The sequence below is a fragment of the Anastrepha ludens genome, chromosome 3 (genome assembly GCF_028408465.1).
Source record: "Anastrepha ludens isolate Willacy chromosome 3, idAnaLude1.1, whole genome shotgun sequence".
NCBI classification, from domain to species: Eukaryota; Metazoa; Arthropoda; class Insecta; order Diptera; family Tephritidae; genus Anastrepha; species Anastrepha ludens.
In genome coordinates this window covers 32,957,017-32,971,042 of record NC_071499.1, presented here as the reverse complement: position 1 = coordinate 32,971,042, position 14,026 = coordinate 32,957,017, and the positions used below count along the sequence as shown (strand labels likewise).

The window sequence follows — 14,026 nt, the reverse complement described above, 5'->3', positions numbered from 1 at the left end:
CTTGAAGAATTTAAAATAAAACCAGGTTTGTTAATAATAGCTGTTGTTTTAATGTTATTATTATTAATTTTTTTATTATATATGAAGGAAAAAATGTATGATAATTAATATTTACCATATACCTTATAAGATATGTTGTATACTAATATATGTATATAAACATGCATATACATATACAATTTCGCGCAATTTTCAAAACGAACAAAGATGCATACAAGTCATATGGACATATCAAATATACGAATCTATTCCGTACACAAGCAAATGTAAGCTAATGTGCTTGAACTACAAGCGAGAGCGCGGAACGAACGACAAAGAGCACAATCGGCCCCCGCGTTCGGCAACGTTCGACATCTGGCTCTGTCCTACTGGAGTGAGCATATATATGTATGTATATGCGCATTTGTATATAAATTCACATACTTGTATTTACATATGCCTTCTTCCTGTGTGCATGGTATTGAACCATTTCTCTGTTGAGAATAGGACGATGATAGAAAAAGTAGGAAATGAAAGGGAGTGTTTCGAGTGTAAAGTGTCTTGAAAAAGGCAAATCGATGATGGTGCCTCTTAGTGTTGTTGACTTATTAACGTCTGATGCACAATCGAAATTGAAGATATCTTTCATGAATTTGATAAATGTTTCGTCATTTTTCACGTTTGTGTAAATGTAACTTGACCTATTCCATTGCAATTCCATTTACCTCCTTCTCTATATCCATACAAAATATCTATCAAACAAATAAAATTAAAATTTTGTTTTGAAAATTGCAACCATTCCATCAATATTTTCTTATGACGTTGTCACGTTAAACTATCGTCAGTAAACCGACTTTACAGACAACCTCTTTTTTAATTTATATATATAAATTAATATTCAGTCTAAAGTAATTACAATATACCTATAGCAAGACTGGAAGTTCTCAAAGTGAAGCAACCTGCCCAAGGAAGAAGTAACAGTCAAGTTTAAGACTAACAAAAAAATAAGTTATGGGAAATTAGACTCTAATAAATAAGTTGTTTGTTCCGAATATTGGAATTAATACTTGTGAATTGCTTGAATTGTAAAAAATATAAAAAAAAAACACTTTCAACGCAATGTAATCGATACTAAAAGTAATCGATACATATTTTTATTGCGAATAACTGGCAGTAACTAGAAGAAGACCATTTAAATCTTTTGTGGATATTGTAACAAAATTCGATTTATCTTTATTGTTCATTTTCGATTTGTTGAATTTGTTGATATTAATATGGCTACGCAGGCTCCAATTTTAACAGATACCGAAGGCGAGACCACGGTGGAGCTGGAGGAGTCTATGGTCAATCCAGCCTCACATGCAACAAACGCCACCAAAAGCATTTTCAATATAACATTAAACGATGGTATGTAAATCTGTGTGTATGTATGTGGATTCCATGATAATATACGATTTAATATTTAGAGCTGGATCATCAAAGAAGTCTTGAAATCAAAAGGTAAGAGCATAGTGTATTAATACTCTTGGAGTAAGAGTTTGTGTTTGGCAAGCACTAATTAATAACAATTTTCAGCTATGAGATACGCCTCAAGGAGGAAATAAAGCAGTGGAGTACACTTTGGCGCGATTCAATTCAACAACTGAAGAGTTTCAAACTAAAATCGCATCCTGTCATTGATATTTCTGTTTTGTCAGCAGATAAACGCGCCTACTTAGAAAAGGCTCCTGATTTACAACGGTTTCTAAGTGATTCAATTGACTTTCGGCAAAAGGCTTATATCTTTCTAGAAAAAGACTATGCTGAATTTCAAGATGTTCAAAATAATATTATAGACGTTTGCGAGCATAACATATTTATTAAAAGGGAAAGCAAAATTTCCGAGAATTTGGCAAATAATAATAAATAATTTATTTTATATACACAATGTTCATATTTTTTGATTATATACTGATATGACTTCGTTATTCTCTACATCCAGAACCCACATATTTCATGAAGTCTGTGAGTGAATCAAATTCTGTGCGGCTAGTTGGAGGTGAGTCTTTGGTAATTCTGGGCAATCCTTTGCCCATTGTTGTGCGAAATTCCTCCATCTATTATATGAAAGCAAAACTATTAAAATCGAATGAATGCATTTCTGTAACTAACATTTTTAGCTCCCGATAATCGCCAAACACCGTAACAAAACGCACCAGTGCCCAGAACAGCGTATAGAGTACCCCATCCTAAAGCACGCAGTGCTAATGCAGAACCTTCTTCGAGCAATATAGCTGCTTCGCGACCACTTTTATCTATTAACTTATTTTGTGATTGCTTTGCTTTTCCAAGAGTTTTAGAAAATCCAAAGATTGCAGATACACCACCAACCAGTCCAAGAAACGCAGCCGCTATTTCACCATGGCGTATAGAGGAGAGTAAGAGGTCAAAGTATTTTGCACATTTTCTGTTTATTACCTCTCAGCTTATATTTGGAGTCTTCTTCGGTACTCGCCGACTCCGTTGGCAGGGTTGTAGATTCAGGCATTACTAAAAAAAAAACTAAAACCTCGTATAAAACAAGAGGTAGATTCGCTTTGCTATAAATCTAAAAATTCTTATTTATTTACACTATCCGTGCAGTATGTTCAGTGAACGTTTTTTATTATGAAACATCCGTCTTGCCATTGATGAATTATTGCATTGCAAAGAGTACCAAGTACCCGCAAAATCAGTCCGCTTTTTATTAAAGTAAAAAAATAAAAAAGAACACATCGTGGAAGCTATAACGAATTGGAATGTAAAGCCATATTTTTTTTTATTAAATCTGTTATGAAAGACTCTTGTAACATACTAATTTTGATAATTTCCTATTTAAAAAAAATGTTAGAGATACTTTAAACAATTTTAAACTTTATTTTTAGATAACTATGATGATTTATTTAAAAATTTAAAGTTTGTACTCAAATACAACACTATGCATTTTTCTATAAAGCAATTCCGCATAACTTTCATATGTATCGAGTACTTTTTTAGCTGCGAGATAAGAACTATCGATATCCCGAACATGGTTTTACAGCTGAGAATGGCAACAGTGATGACATTTGGTTCAGTAAGGTTTGCAAGTCATCATGAATCGTTTAACGTTGGAACAAGTCTTCCAAGTTGTGGAAATTTACTTTGAAAAAAATAAATCTGATCGCGAAGTTCATAGAGCACGGGCGTCATCATCGGTCCTTATTTCTATCGAAATGAGGAAGGAGCTGCCGTTACAGTGAATGGCGAGCCTATCGAGCTATGCTGACTGAATTTTCGTTTCCAAAAATTAATTAGCTAAACATCGACGACAATTAGTTCCAACGAAATGGTGAAACTTACAATACTGCGCGCTTAACTATCGATTTATTGGACCATGTATTCAAAAAGTAAATGCGATGAAATTATCTAAAAGATTATAATAAACAAATAATTTCAACAATATTTCTGTTTTGTATTATCATTCTAAGTTCTCTAACTGTTATAAAAACAACCGATACATGCACAGGTATATTTATTCATATTTGTTGCCAATTTATTGGTGGGTCAAAATCTATAAAAACAATTTAAGGCAGCTATATTCCAGCGTTGCCAAGATATGTTAATTTATACCAGTTGCTTCATCGATTCGCCACTTGCTAACGCTTGACGAAAAAAAGATGCCTTATGTAAAATAGTGAGTGTCATACCACTTTTATGAGCTATAACCATTCTCGCTAGCGGCGAATCTTTCTCTATAACTTTGTTGTTGCTTTCTCATGCACATTTTTCGCCAAGTGAGTGGAGCAGAGAAATAGCGAGCAGAGAAGTGGCGAATAGAAGAATCATTATTCATACTTCGCACAACTTCGCATACATTTTAATTATTTTAATCCTTAATCTTAAAAAAATCTGTTGTACGCCTTTTGCATGTCTAATTACCCGAAAATCCCAATACCCAATTTACGAAAATTAGCAATCCACTGAATTTAGATTTTTCTGAAAATTTAATTATTATTATAAATTAATTAATATGTGCACAAAGTAAATGCCTTTATTATCTGATTTTATAACAATTTTATTCTAAACTCTTTATTACTTAAATTGATTATATTGTGAGTCTAAACTGCATGTTGCCTAAAGTTATAATTCACGGATATGTTCAGAAACGAAAGCAGCAAGAAAAGCGAAATACAATGAATTGTTATAGTAATAATTAATTGTTCTAGAATTAGGAGAATGAGCTCGGCCAAACACCCAAAAAGGGTGTACGGGTGTGTTTGTTTAATTATTATTAACGGTATGAAGAAAAGACAAGGAGAAGCAATAGCTAATTTAATTGCGCAATGGGCTGTTAATAATAAACAGTTGGAGGAAATCCGAAAACGACGATTACTGAAGTTTCAAAAAATTATGGCAGCAATACGCATTCGAAATTCGAAATTACATTTTATAATAAGTAATAAAGGACGAAGCGTTTATGGACACACGCTTTTTTCTGTTATATGAATGCGTAGTTAATAATACCTAACAAACATTTTATTAGAATTATGTCTACAAACCTGTTTTGTTTTTTGCCAGCATCCATTTTATTTAATTTTTACTTTGACGTTTTTCTGTACACGCGTAAAAATAATAATCTATTACACAGAAAACACAGGGTTGTATGTCAAAAAGTAAGGTTATTTTCTAGGATTATTTTATAATCTCTGATTTTGGGAGAGAAATTATACACAATCTCGCTTTTTAATTAAGGATTGGGAGTTAAGCACGAAAAAGTAGATTATCTACTTATATGCGAACGTATTATAACCGAATTATAAACTCTAAATATTGTTTCGTATTTTTACAGGTAGTTATTGAAGTTTATGTTTTTTGTATTTTGTATAAACAAATGAAACACAAAAAAAAATACCGGCTTTTTACAGAAACGCAATGAAGTTTATGAATTGGAAGAAAAAACATATTACGATTCCTATATATTTCAGAATGCGTAGTATAATCAGCTTTAAATTTTCTGTAAGTTGTGCAGAGTCGCGACTGCAAATTCGTCGTGAATTCGTTTGCCAGAAAAACCATTGAGAACCACTGAGATCTTTGAACAATCGGAATTATCGACCGAAACATTTCGTACTCGTCCATCACTAAAAACACTCGCTTCTATTCGCCGCGGAAAAAAGTCTTTCTTTTAAGCGTGCTTCGATTTTATTATTTTAAAGTGGTATAAATTCTGCACAAATATAAACAAAAAGTATATAAAACTGAAGCTAAAGTGTTGCGACACTTGTGCGCATAATTTTTTGGCCAGCGCATATGGAAATTGAATATTTTATTTGGGTTTGAAAAATTTGCAAATTTCACCAGAAAAAACTGCGACGTCGATAACGAACGCCGATAGTAGAAAAGACGCATCGGGTCGAGTGCGGAGGAGTCGGAGACTCCAGTTTTTTGTGGAGCGCTCGTATTTTGTTTTAACAAGTTTTTTTACGTAAAAGGAGGAATTTATTTTTAAAAATGTCTACAAACGATTCTAAGGCTCCTTTGCGCCAAGTGAAACGTGTGCAGTTTGGCATTTTATCACCTGATGAAATTGTGAGTATCTCATTTTGCTTTAATAGAAGGATTGAAATTGCTTCGCTATTTCCTAGTTTTTTGTGGTCGCTACTTCTCTGAATTTGGAACAGGTATCGCAAAACGCGGAGTTAACAGTTTTGCCCCGGCTCAATCTACGTTTTGTTACAGCTTGTCGTCAAGAGCAATAGTAAAAAAATGTAAATGCTCTCTGTAGCTGGAGTAGTAGTAGTAGTTTACAGAACTTTGAATCGGCCGGAGCGCAACTTGCAAAATTATTCATGATTACTCCAACCACCGCTACTGCATTTTTATACGCTTTTGCGATGCAACATTGAAAATATAACGGACAAATTACGAGTATGCAGATTAGGTTGTAGGTATGGTTGAATACAACTTACAATTATGTTTTTTATAGTTTTTTAGTCTCCACATTTTGTGTTAAAAAATTTCCATATACCTATAACGGACTAATTTATTGATATCTTAACTTTTTTAACGATTTATTTATTTATATTATATGGGTCTACAATTGAGAATATGGCGCTATATTATATTTTACGTCAAATCATACAATTACGCAATCTAACAAAGGCTTTTTTGAATATTTTTGCGTATAAGCTATTAAATTTTGAGCAACAGCAAACAAGTTGGATATTTCCAGGAATATAGCAAGTGTTAGATATTTACTTCAAACAAAGGCAGACACAAAAGTACAGATAGACGAGAGAAATCTAAATTGTAGTTGCTTTGGTTTCGCTCGCCGATAATTCAATGGCTTTTGACTTTTTCCATTTTCGCAAATTTTAGCAAGTAGGCGAGTGATAATGCGACAACAACAAAGGATTGAAACTCCTGAAAATACAGGCAAGCGACATACTGGAAAACCCAAAGAAAATCGTGGTGTTTACAAATAATGAGGTAATTAGAGCAGCTGTTACCCGCGCCAAATATATAAAAATGGAAAAAGGTTCAAAATCATTGAATAATCGGCGAGAAAAAATATAACCATAAAAATTTAGATTTCTGTTGTCTGTCCGTACTTTTCTGTTTTAAAAGAGTGCCCTTGTTTGAAGTTAATATGAATTACTTACTGTTTTAGTTTGCATACATTTACATATGATATATGATTTGACGTAGAATGTAATATAGCGCCATATTCCGTTATGTATGGCATTTCTTTAACATAAAATGTGGAGAATTTTGAGAACTATAAAAAACATAATTTGTCGGTCTTATTTTCAATGTGGCATCGCAATAACACTTACAAAATGCTTCCAACAAAGCAAAAATGAACAGTCCTCAAATAGCAGCTATGGGAGTAGTAGCAGAGCAACGGAAGTGAGTGGAGTAGCGGTAGCTAGAGTAATCATGAATAATTTCGCAAGTAGCGCTTCGGCCGATTCCAAGTTCTTTACTACAATTCCAACTGCATAGATCACTTAAATTTTTTTTTACTATTGCTCTGAATTACTAGCAGTAACACAACGTAGGTTGGAGCGGAGCAAAACTGTTGATCCCGCGTTTTGGGCTACCTGTCCCACAACTCAACTGTTCAAGCTCAGAGCAGTAGCGAGAGCAGAGCAATGTTTTTGTTGATATTGCTTAGATATAAGTAAATATTGTAATTTATATTGATGTTAATATTACTTTCCAAAAAATTTAGCGTCGTATGTCCGTCACAGAGGGTGGCGTGCAGTTTGCTGAGACAATGGAAGGTGGCCGACCCAAGCTGGGTGGTTTAATGGACCCACGCCAAGGTGTAATCGACAGAACATCTCGTTGCCAAACGTGTGCCGGCAATATGACCGAATGCCCCGGACATTTTGGACACATTGACCTAGCAAAGCCAGTTTTTCACATCGGTTTCATTACAAAGACTATAAAAATATTGCGATGCGTATGTTTTTACTGCTCGAAAATGTTGGTATCGCCTCAAAATCCTAAAATTAAAGAGATTGTAATGAAGTCAAAAGGACAGCCACGCAAGCGTCTTGCATATGTATACGATTTATGTAAGGGTAAAACAGTGTGCGAAGGCGGCGAAGATATGGACATGGCAAAAGATGGTCAGCAAGCCGATCCCAATAAAAAACAAGGGCATGGCGGTTGCGGTCATTATCAACCATCACTTAGACGTAGTGGGCTAGAGTTAACCGCCGAGTGGAAGCATGTAAATGAGGACTCTCAGGTAACAAAACAAAAAATACAAAATTGGTAAATGCCACTAATTAAATTATATTTACAGGAAAAGAAAATTATAGTTTCTGCGGAGCGTGTTTGGGAAATTTTGAAACATATAACCGATGAAGAGTGTTTTATTCTTGGTATGGATCCTAAATATGCACGCCCAGATTGGATGATTGTCACAGTGCTGCCTGTCCCACCATTGGCGGTGCGCCCGGCTGTCGTTATGTTTGGGGCAGCTAAGAATCAGGATGATTTAACACACAAGCTGGCTGATATAATTAAAGCCAACAATGAATTAAAGAAGAACGAAGGCACAGGCGCTGCAGCGCATGTTATTCAAGAGAATATAAAAATGTTGCAATTCCATGTTGCTACTTTAGTAGACAACGATATGCCTGGCATGCCGCGTGCTATGCAGAAATCTGGAAAACCGCTAAAAGCGATTAAGGCGCGTTTGAAGGGCAAAGAAGGACGTATACGTGGTAATTTGATGGGTAAACGTGTCGACTTTTCCGCTCGTACTGTCATCACACCTGACCCCAACTTGCGTATCGATCAAGTTGGTGTGCCGCGCTCCATTGCGCAAAACTTAACATTTCCAGAATTGGTTACACCTTTCAATATTGATCGTATGCAGGAATTAGTGCGCCGTGGCAATTCACAATATCCCGGCGCAAAATATATAGTGCGTGACAATGGCGAACGTATAGACTTGCGTTTCCATCCGAAACCATCAGATTTGCATTTGCAATGTGGCTACAAGGTAGAGAGACATTTACGTGATGATGATTTGGTTATCTTCAATCGTCAGCCAACCTTGCACAAAATGAGTATGATGGGGCATCGTGTCAAGGTGTTGCCTTGGTCCACATTCCGTATGAATTTATCTTGTACTTCCCCCTACAACGCCGATTTTGACGGCGACGAAATGAACTTGCACGTACCACAATCGATGGAAACCCGTGCTGAGGTTGAGAATATACATATAACACCACGCCAGATTATCACACCGCAGGTTTTTATTTTTATTTAAAGAATTTCCGAAGAAAATACGTATAACATTCTTTACATTTTAGGCTAACAAACCCGTCATGGGTATTGTGCAGGATACACTGACTGCTGTACGTAAAATGACCAAACGTGATGTATTTATCACGCGTGAGCAAATGATGAACTTACTCATGTTCTTACCAACTTGGGATGGCAAAGTACCACAGCCCTGTATTTTGAAACCACGTCCTCTTTGGACGGGCAAACAACTATTCTCATTAATTATTCCTGGCAATGTAAACATGATACGCACACATTCTACCCATCCTGACGATGAGGACGATGGGCCCTACAAATGGATCTCACCGGGTGATACTAAGGTCATGGTAGAACATGGTGAATTGATTATGGGAATTTTGTGTAAAAAGACGCTGGGTACTTCCGCCGGTTCACTGCTGCATATTTGTTTCTTGGAGTTGGGTCATGAAATTGCTGGTCGTTTCTACGGTAATATTCAGACTGTAATTAACAATTGGCTGCTGCTGGAAGGTCACAGCATTGGTATTGGTGATACCATTGCTGATCCTCAGACCTATAATGAAATTCAGATGGCCATCAAGAAGGCCAAAGACGATGTCATAAACGTTATTCAAAAAGCGCACAACATGGAGCTTGAGCCAACACCCGGTAATTATTTTTTATGTGCTTTGCATACTTCTTTCCATATGCTGAGTTATATCTTACTTATAGGTAATACATTGCGTCAGACTTTCGAAAATCAAGTGAATCGTATTCTGAACGATGCTCGTGACAAGACTGGTGGCTCTGCAAAGAAATCTTTAACTGAATACAATAACTTAAAGGCTATGGTGGTGTCCGGTTCCAAGGGTTCCAACATTAATATCTCACAGGTTATTGCTTGTGTGGGTCAACAGAACGTCGAGGGCAAACGTATACCATACGGTTTCCGCAAACGAACATTGCCACATTTCATTAAAGACGATTACGGTCCTGAGTCACGTGGCTTCGTTGAAAATTCATATCTTGCCGGTTTAACTCCTTCTGAATTCTATTTCCACGCTATGGGTGGTCGTGAAGGTCTTATCGATACTGCTGTGAAAACTGCTGAAACTGGCTATATTCAACGTCGTCTAATAAAGGCTATGGAGTCTGTTATGGTTAACTACGACGGCACAGTACGTAACTCAGTGGGCCAACTTATTCAGTTGCGTTACGGCGAAGACGGTTTGGCTGGTGAAACGGTAGAATTTCAAAATCTGCCAACTGTCAAATTGTCCAATAAGGCATTCGAGAAAAGATTCAGGTTTGACTGGTCCAATGAACGTTACATGCGTAAAGTTTTCACAGATGATGTGATTAAAGAGCTGAGTGAGAGTGGCAATGCGCTGCCTGAATTGGAAATCGAATGGGATCAATTGTGTCACGATCGCCAAGCCTTGCGTGAAATTTTCCCCAACGGTGATTCAAAGGTAGAAGGCTCAATTTTTTTTTTTAATTATACAATTATATTAATTCCTCATATTTTATTCATTAGGTTGTATTGCCGTGCAATTTGCAGCGTATGATTTGGAATGTGCAGAAAATTTTCCATATCAACAAGCGCATGCCAACAGATCTCTCGCCATTGCGTGTTATCAATGGCGTGCGCGATTTACTTCAGCGTTGTGTCATTGTGGTGGGCAATGATCGTCTCTCTAAGCAGGCCAATGAGAACGCCACGCTGCTGTTTCAATGTTTGGTGCGTTCTACGCTTTGTACGAAATATGTAGCCGAAGAGTTCCGTTTGTCAACTGAAGCTTTCGAATGGTTGATTGGTGAAATTGAAACGCGTTTCCAGCAAGCACAGGCAAATCCTGGCGAGATGGTAGGCGCCTTGGCTGCACAGAGTTTGGGCGAACCTGCTACACAGGTAAGACGAGGCACGGGATTGTTTGAGAAGGTCTATTAATATAGAAATTATTTGAATTTTATAGATGACACTGAACACTTTCCATTTTGCTGGTGTGTCATCGAAGAACGTAACATTGGGTGTGCCGCGTTTAAAGGAAATTATCAACATTTCCAAGAAACCAAAGGCGCCTTCACTAACTGTATTCCTCACGGGTGGCGCAGCTCGTGATGCCGAAAAGGCAAAGAACGTATTGTGCCGCTTGGAACACACCACATTGCGCAAGGTAACCGCCAATACGGCAATTTACTATGATCCCGATCCACAAAGAACAGTCATATCGGAGGATCAAGAATTTGTTAACGTCTACTATGAGATGCCCGATTTCGATCCGACGCGCATTTCACCATGGTTGCTGCGTATTGAATTGGATCGCAAACGTATGACTGATAAAAAATTGACTATGGAACAAATTGCAGAAAAGATTAATGCCGGATTTGGTGACGATTTGAATTGTATTTTCAATGATGATAACGCTGACAAATTGGTGCTTCGCATACGTATCATGAATAACGAGGAAACTAAGTTCCAAGACGAAGACGAAGCTGTCGACAAGATGGAGGACGATATGTTCTTACGTTGCATCGAAGCGAATATGCTTTCTGATATGACACTGCAGGGCATCGAAGCCATTGGCAAAGTGTATATGCATTTGCCGCAAACGGACAGCAAAAAACGTATAGTCATTACTGAGACAGGTGAATTTAAGGCCATTGGCGAATGGTTATTGGAAACGGACGGTACTTCTATGATGAAAGTGCTGTCTGAACGCGATGTGGATCCGGTGCGTACATCGTCTAATGACATTTGTGAAATTTTCCAAGTGCTGGGCATTGAAGCTGTACGTAAATCCGTTGAAAAGGAAATGAATGCTGTGCTGCAGTTCTACGGCTTGTACGTGAACTATCGTCATTTGGCCTTGTTGTGTGACGTAATGACGGCTAAGGGCCATTTGATGGCCATTACGCGTCACGGAATCAATAGACAGGATACTGGTGCACTTATGCGTTGCTCATTCGAAGAAACAGTTGACGTGTTGATGGATGCTGCTGCGCATGCAGAAACTGATCCCATGAGAGGTGTGTCCGAGAACATTATTATGGGCCAGCTGCCCCGTATGGGCACGGGTAAGTACAAAAAATATGCCATGATAGTTGTGAAAATGGATTACTCAAAATATTTTTTGTAAATTGCTACGTTTAGGTTGCTTCGATTTGTTGCTGGACGCCGAAAAGTGCCGCTATGGCATCGAAATTCCTAGCACATTGGGCGCGAGCATGATAGGCGGTTCGGCGATGTTCTTCGGTGCGGGCGCTACGCCGAGCATGACGCCACCAATGACTCCATGGGTGCAATGTGGCACTCCACGTTATTTCTCACCATCTGGACAAAGTATGTATTATACGAATATGTATTGACTATTTTTTATATATTATAATATATTACATATTTACTTCTAGTGAGCGGCATGACACCTGGTGGTCCCAGTTTTTCACCATCAGCTGCTTCTGATGCATCGGGCATGTCACCTAGCTGGTCGCCTGCCCATCCCGGCTCTTCCCCTAGCTCACCTGGTCCGTCGATGTCACCATATTTGCCGCCTTCGCCCAGTGTTTCCCCATCGTATTCGCCTACAAGTCCGAATTATACTGCTTCGTCACCGGGTGCTGCTTCACCGAACTACTCGCCTGCTAGTCCCAATTATTCACCGACGAGTCCGCTCTACCCCGCCACGAGCCCACGTTACTCAACTACACCGAATTTCGCACCGCAATCGACTGGCTATTCGCCATCAAACAGCGGCTATTCTCCCACTTCCCCCGTTTATTCGCCTACTTCAAACTTTCAATCGTCTAGTCCGTCGTTTTCGGGCAGTGGCACAAACATGTATTCACCTGGCAGTGCCTATTCACCAACTTCATCCAACTATTCGCCAAATTCGCCGAGTTATTCACCAACATCACCATCTTACTCCCCGTCGAGTCCATCGTACTCGCCAACTTCGCCGGGCTATTCGCCAACTTCTCCTTCGTATTCGCCGTCGTCACAACACTATACTCCAGTTACACCATCGTATTCCCCAAGTTCTCCTACCTATTCGGCTTCCCCAAACTATTCACCCGCATCGCCTGCATACTCGCAAACGGGTGTCAAATATTCGCCTACATCACCAACTTATTCACCACCTTCTCCATCATACGACGGCTCCCCTGGATCGCCGCAATATCCGCCCGGTTCGCCCCAGTCTTCACCGGCATCGCCGAAGTACTCACCAACATCTCCACTTTATTCGCCCAGCTCGCCCCAACATTCACCGGCCAATCAATACAGTCCAACTGGATCCAGCTACTCGGCAACAAGTCCACGCTATTCGCCCAATATGTCGATCTACTCACCTAGTAGCACTAAATATTCACCGACATCGCCAACATATACGCCTACGGCGCGGAATTACTCGCCAACATCGCCAATGTATTCACCAACGGCGCCCTCACAAGGCTACAGTCCGACCAGTCCAGCATATTCACCGAGTAGTCCCACATTCGAGGAGAGTGACGATTAATTGTTTGACACATTTAACCGGTTGCAGAAGTTTGTCCAACGCGGTGTTGCTATTGGAATACTTTATTTAATAACCATACGAAAATATTTGTATAGCATTTAAGATTTATTGTTCAATTTCAATGTATGTATAATCTAATTATATATGTATTGCAGTCATTTGTAGTAAAGCGTAAATTTGAGAGAGCTCATGCACCGCATTTGATGGTTTTTTCCTTTCGAATAGTGATGCTAAGCTGCAGCAATTTTTAGTGTTCATTATCTGGGTTAGAGCTGCCGCTTGGGGACAAGAAGTTTTTGTAAGTTTGTCGTATTTGCCAAAGCACCATTTTAGGGTTTGTCTGAGTGGCCTGGATGGATTTGGAGACCAATTGAAAACGGCTGGGGCAGCAATATTGCCTTTGGCATGATTCGAACCACAAATAATGGCTAATAAAATCAAAAAAAAAAAAAAAAAATAGAGATGAACCAACTAAAGTAACAACCAGGCACTGCAACAAATATTCAAGCAATTAATTTTGAACAAAAAAAAAAAAAAAAATACTGGAAATAGCGGTAGCAGGTGTGACCATTTCCATGACAGCCGGTTCTACGTACCGGAATGATTCGGTGGGTTTTCCAGACCAAGGGCTGTCGCCATATTAAACTCACCCTTTCTAGTGCGCTGAACAACGCCCGTCCTCTATCGTCAATGGAGGAGCTTCATGCAGCAAGGCTGCTCCCACTACTTCTTAGGGCTGGCATTGAACCGAACACTGGACCCGAACTTTA

At 38.6% G+C, this 14,026-nt stretch overlaps 3 protein-coding genes across 3 annotated transcripts; 2 read left to right on the top strand and 1 right to left on the bottom strand.

Annotated features, from left to right (window-relative positions):
* The first annotated feature begins 1,055 nt into the window (after positions 1–1,055).
* On the top strand, positions 1,056–1,906 carry LOC128857354 (uncharacterized). Its single transcript, XM_054093074.1, has 3 exons — positions 1,056–1,386; positions 1,446–1,479; positions 1,555–1,906. Exons 1-3 carry the CDS (start codon positions 1,254–1,256, stop codon positions 1,886–1,888), a joined length of 501 nt encoding a protein of 166 aa, XP_053949049.1. The 5' UTR covers positions 1,056–1,253; the 3' UTR covers positions 1,889–1,906.
* LOC128857355 (transmembrane protein 242) lies at positions 1,818–2,650 on the bottom strand. The gene is made up of 3 exons (XM_054093075.1): positions 2,437–2,650; positions 2,131–2,369; positions 1,818–2,075 (listed from the first exon to the last, which is right to left on the bottom strand). The coding sequence occupies exons 1-3, from the start codon at positions 2,504–2,506 to the stop codon at positions 1,944–1,946; spliced, it is 441 nt and encodes a 146-aa protein (XP_053949050.1). The 5' UTR covers positions 2,507–2,650; the 3' UTR covers positions 1,818–1,943.
* A 2,223-nt stretch (positions 2,651–4,873) lies between these two features.
* LOC128857353 (DNA-directed RNA polymerase II subunit RPB1) lies at positions 4,874–13,455 on the top strand. Its single transcript, XM_054093073.1, has 9 exons — positions 4,874–5,565; positions 7,211–7,735; positions 7,793–8,749; positions 8,811–9,411; positions 9,475–10,214; positions 10,280–10,654; positions 10,719–11,820; positions 11,897–12,085; positions 12,154–13,455. The coding sequence occupies exons 1-9, from the start codon at positions 5,488–5,490 to the stop codon at positions 13,254–13,256; spliced, it is 5,670 nt and encodes a 1,889-aa protein (XP_053949048.1). The 5' UTR covers positions 4,874–5,487; the 3' UTR covers positions 13,257–13,455.
* Positions 13,456–14,026: the final 571 nt, after the last annotated feature.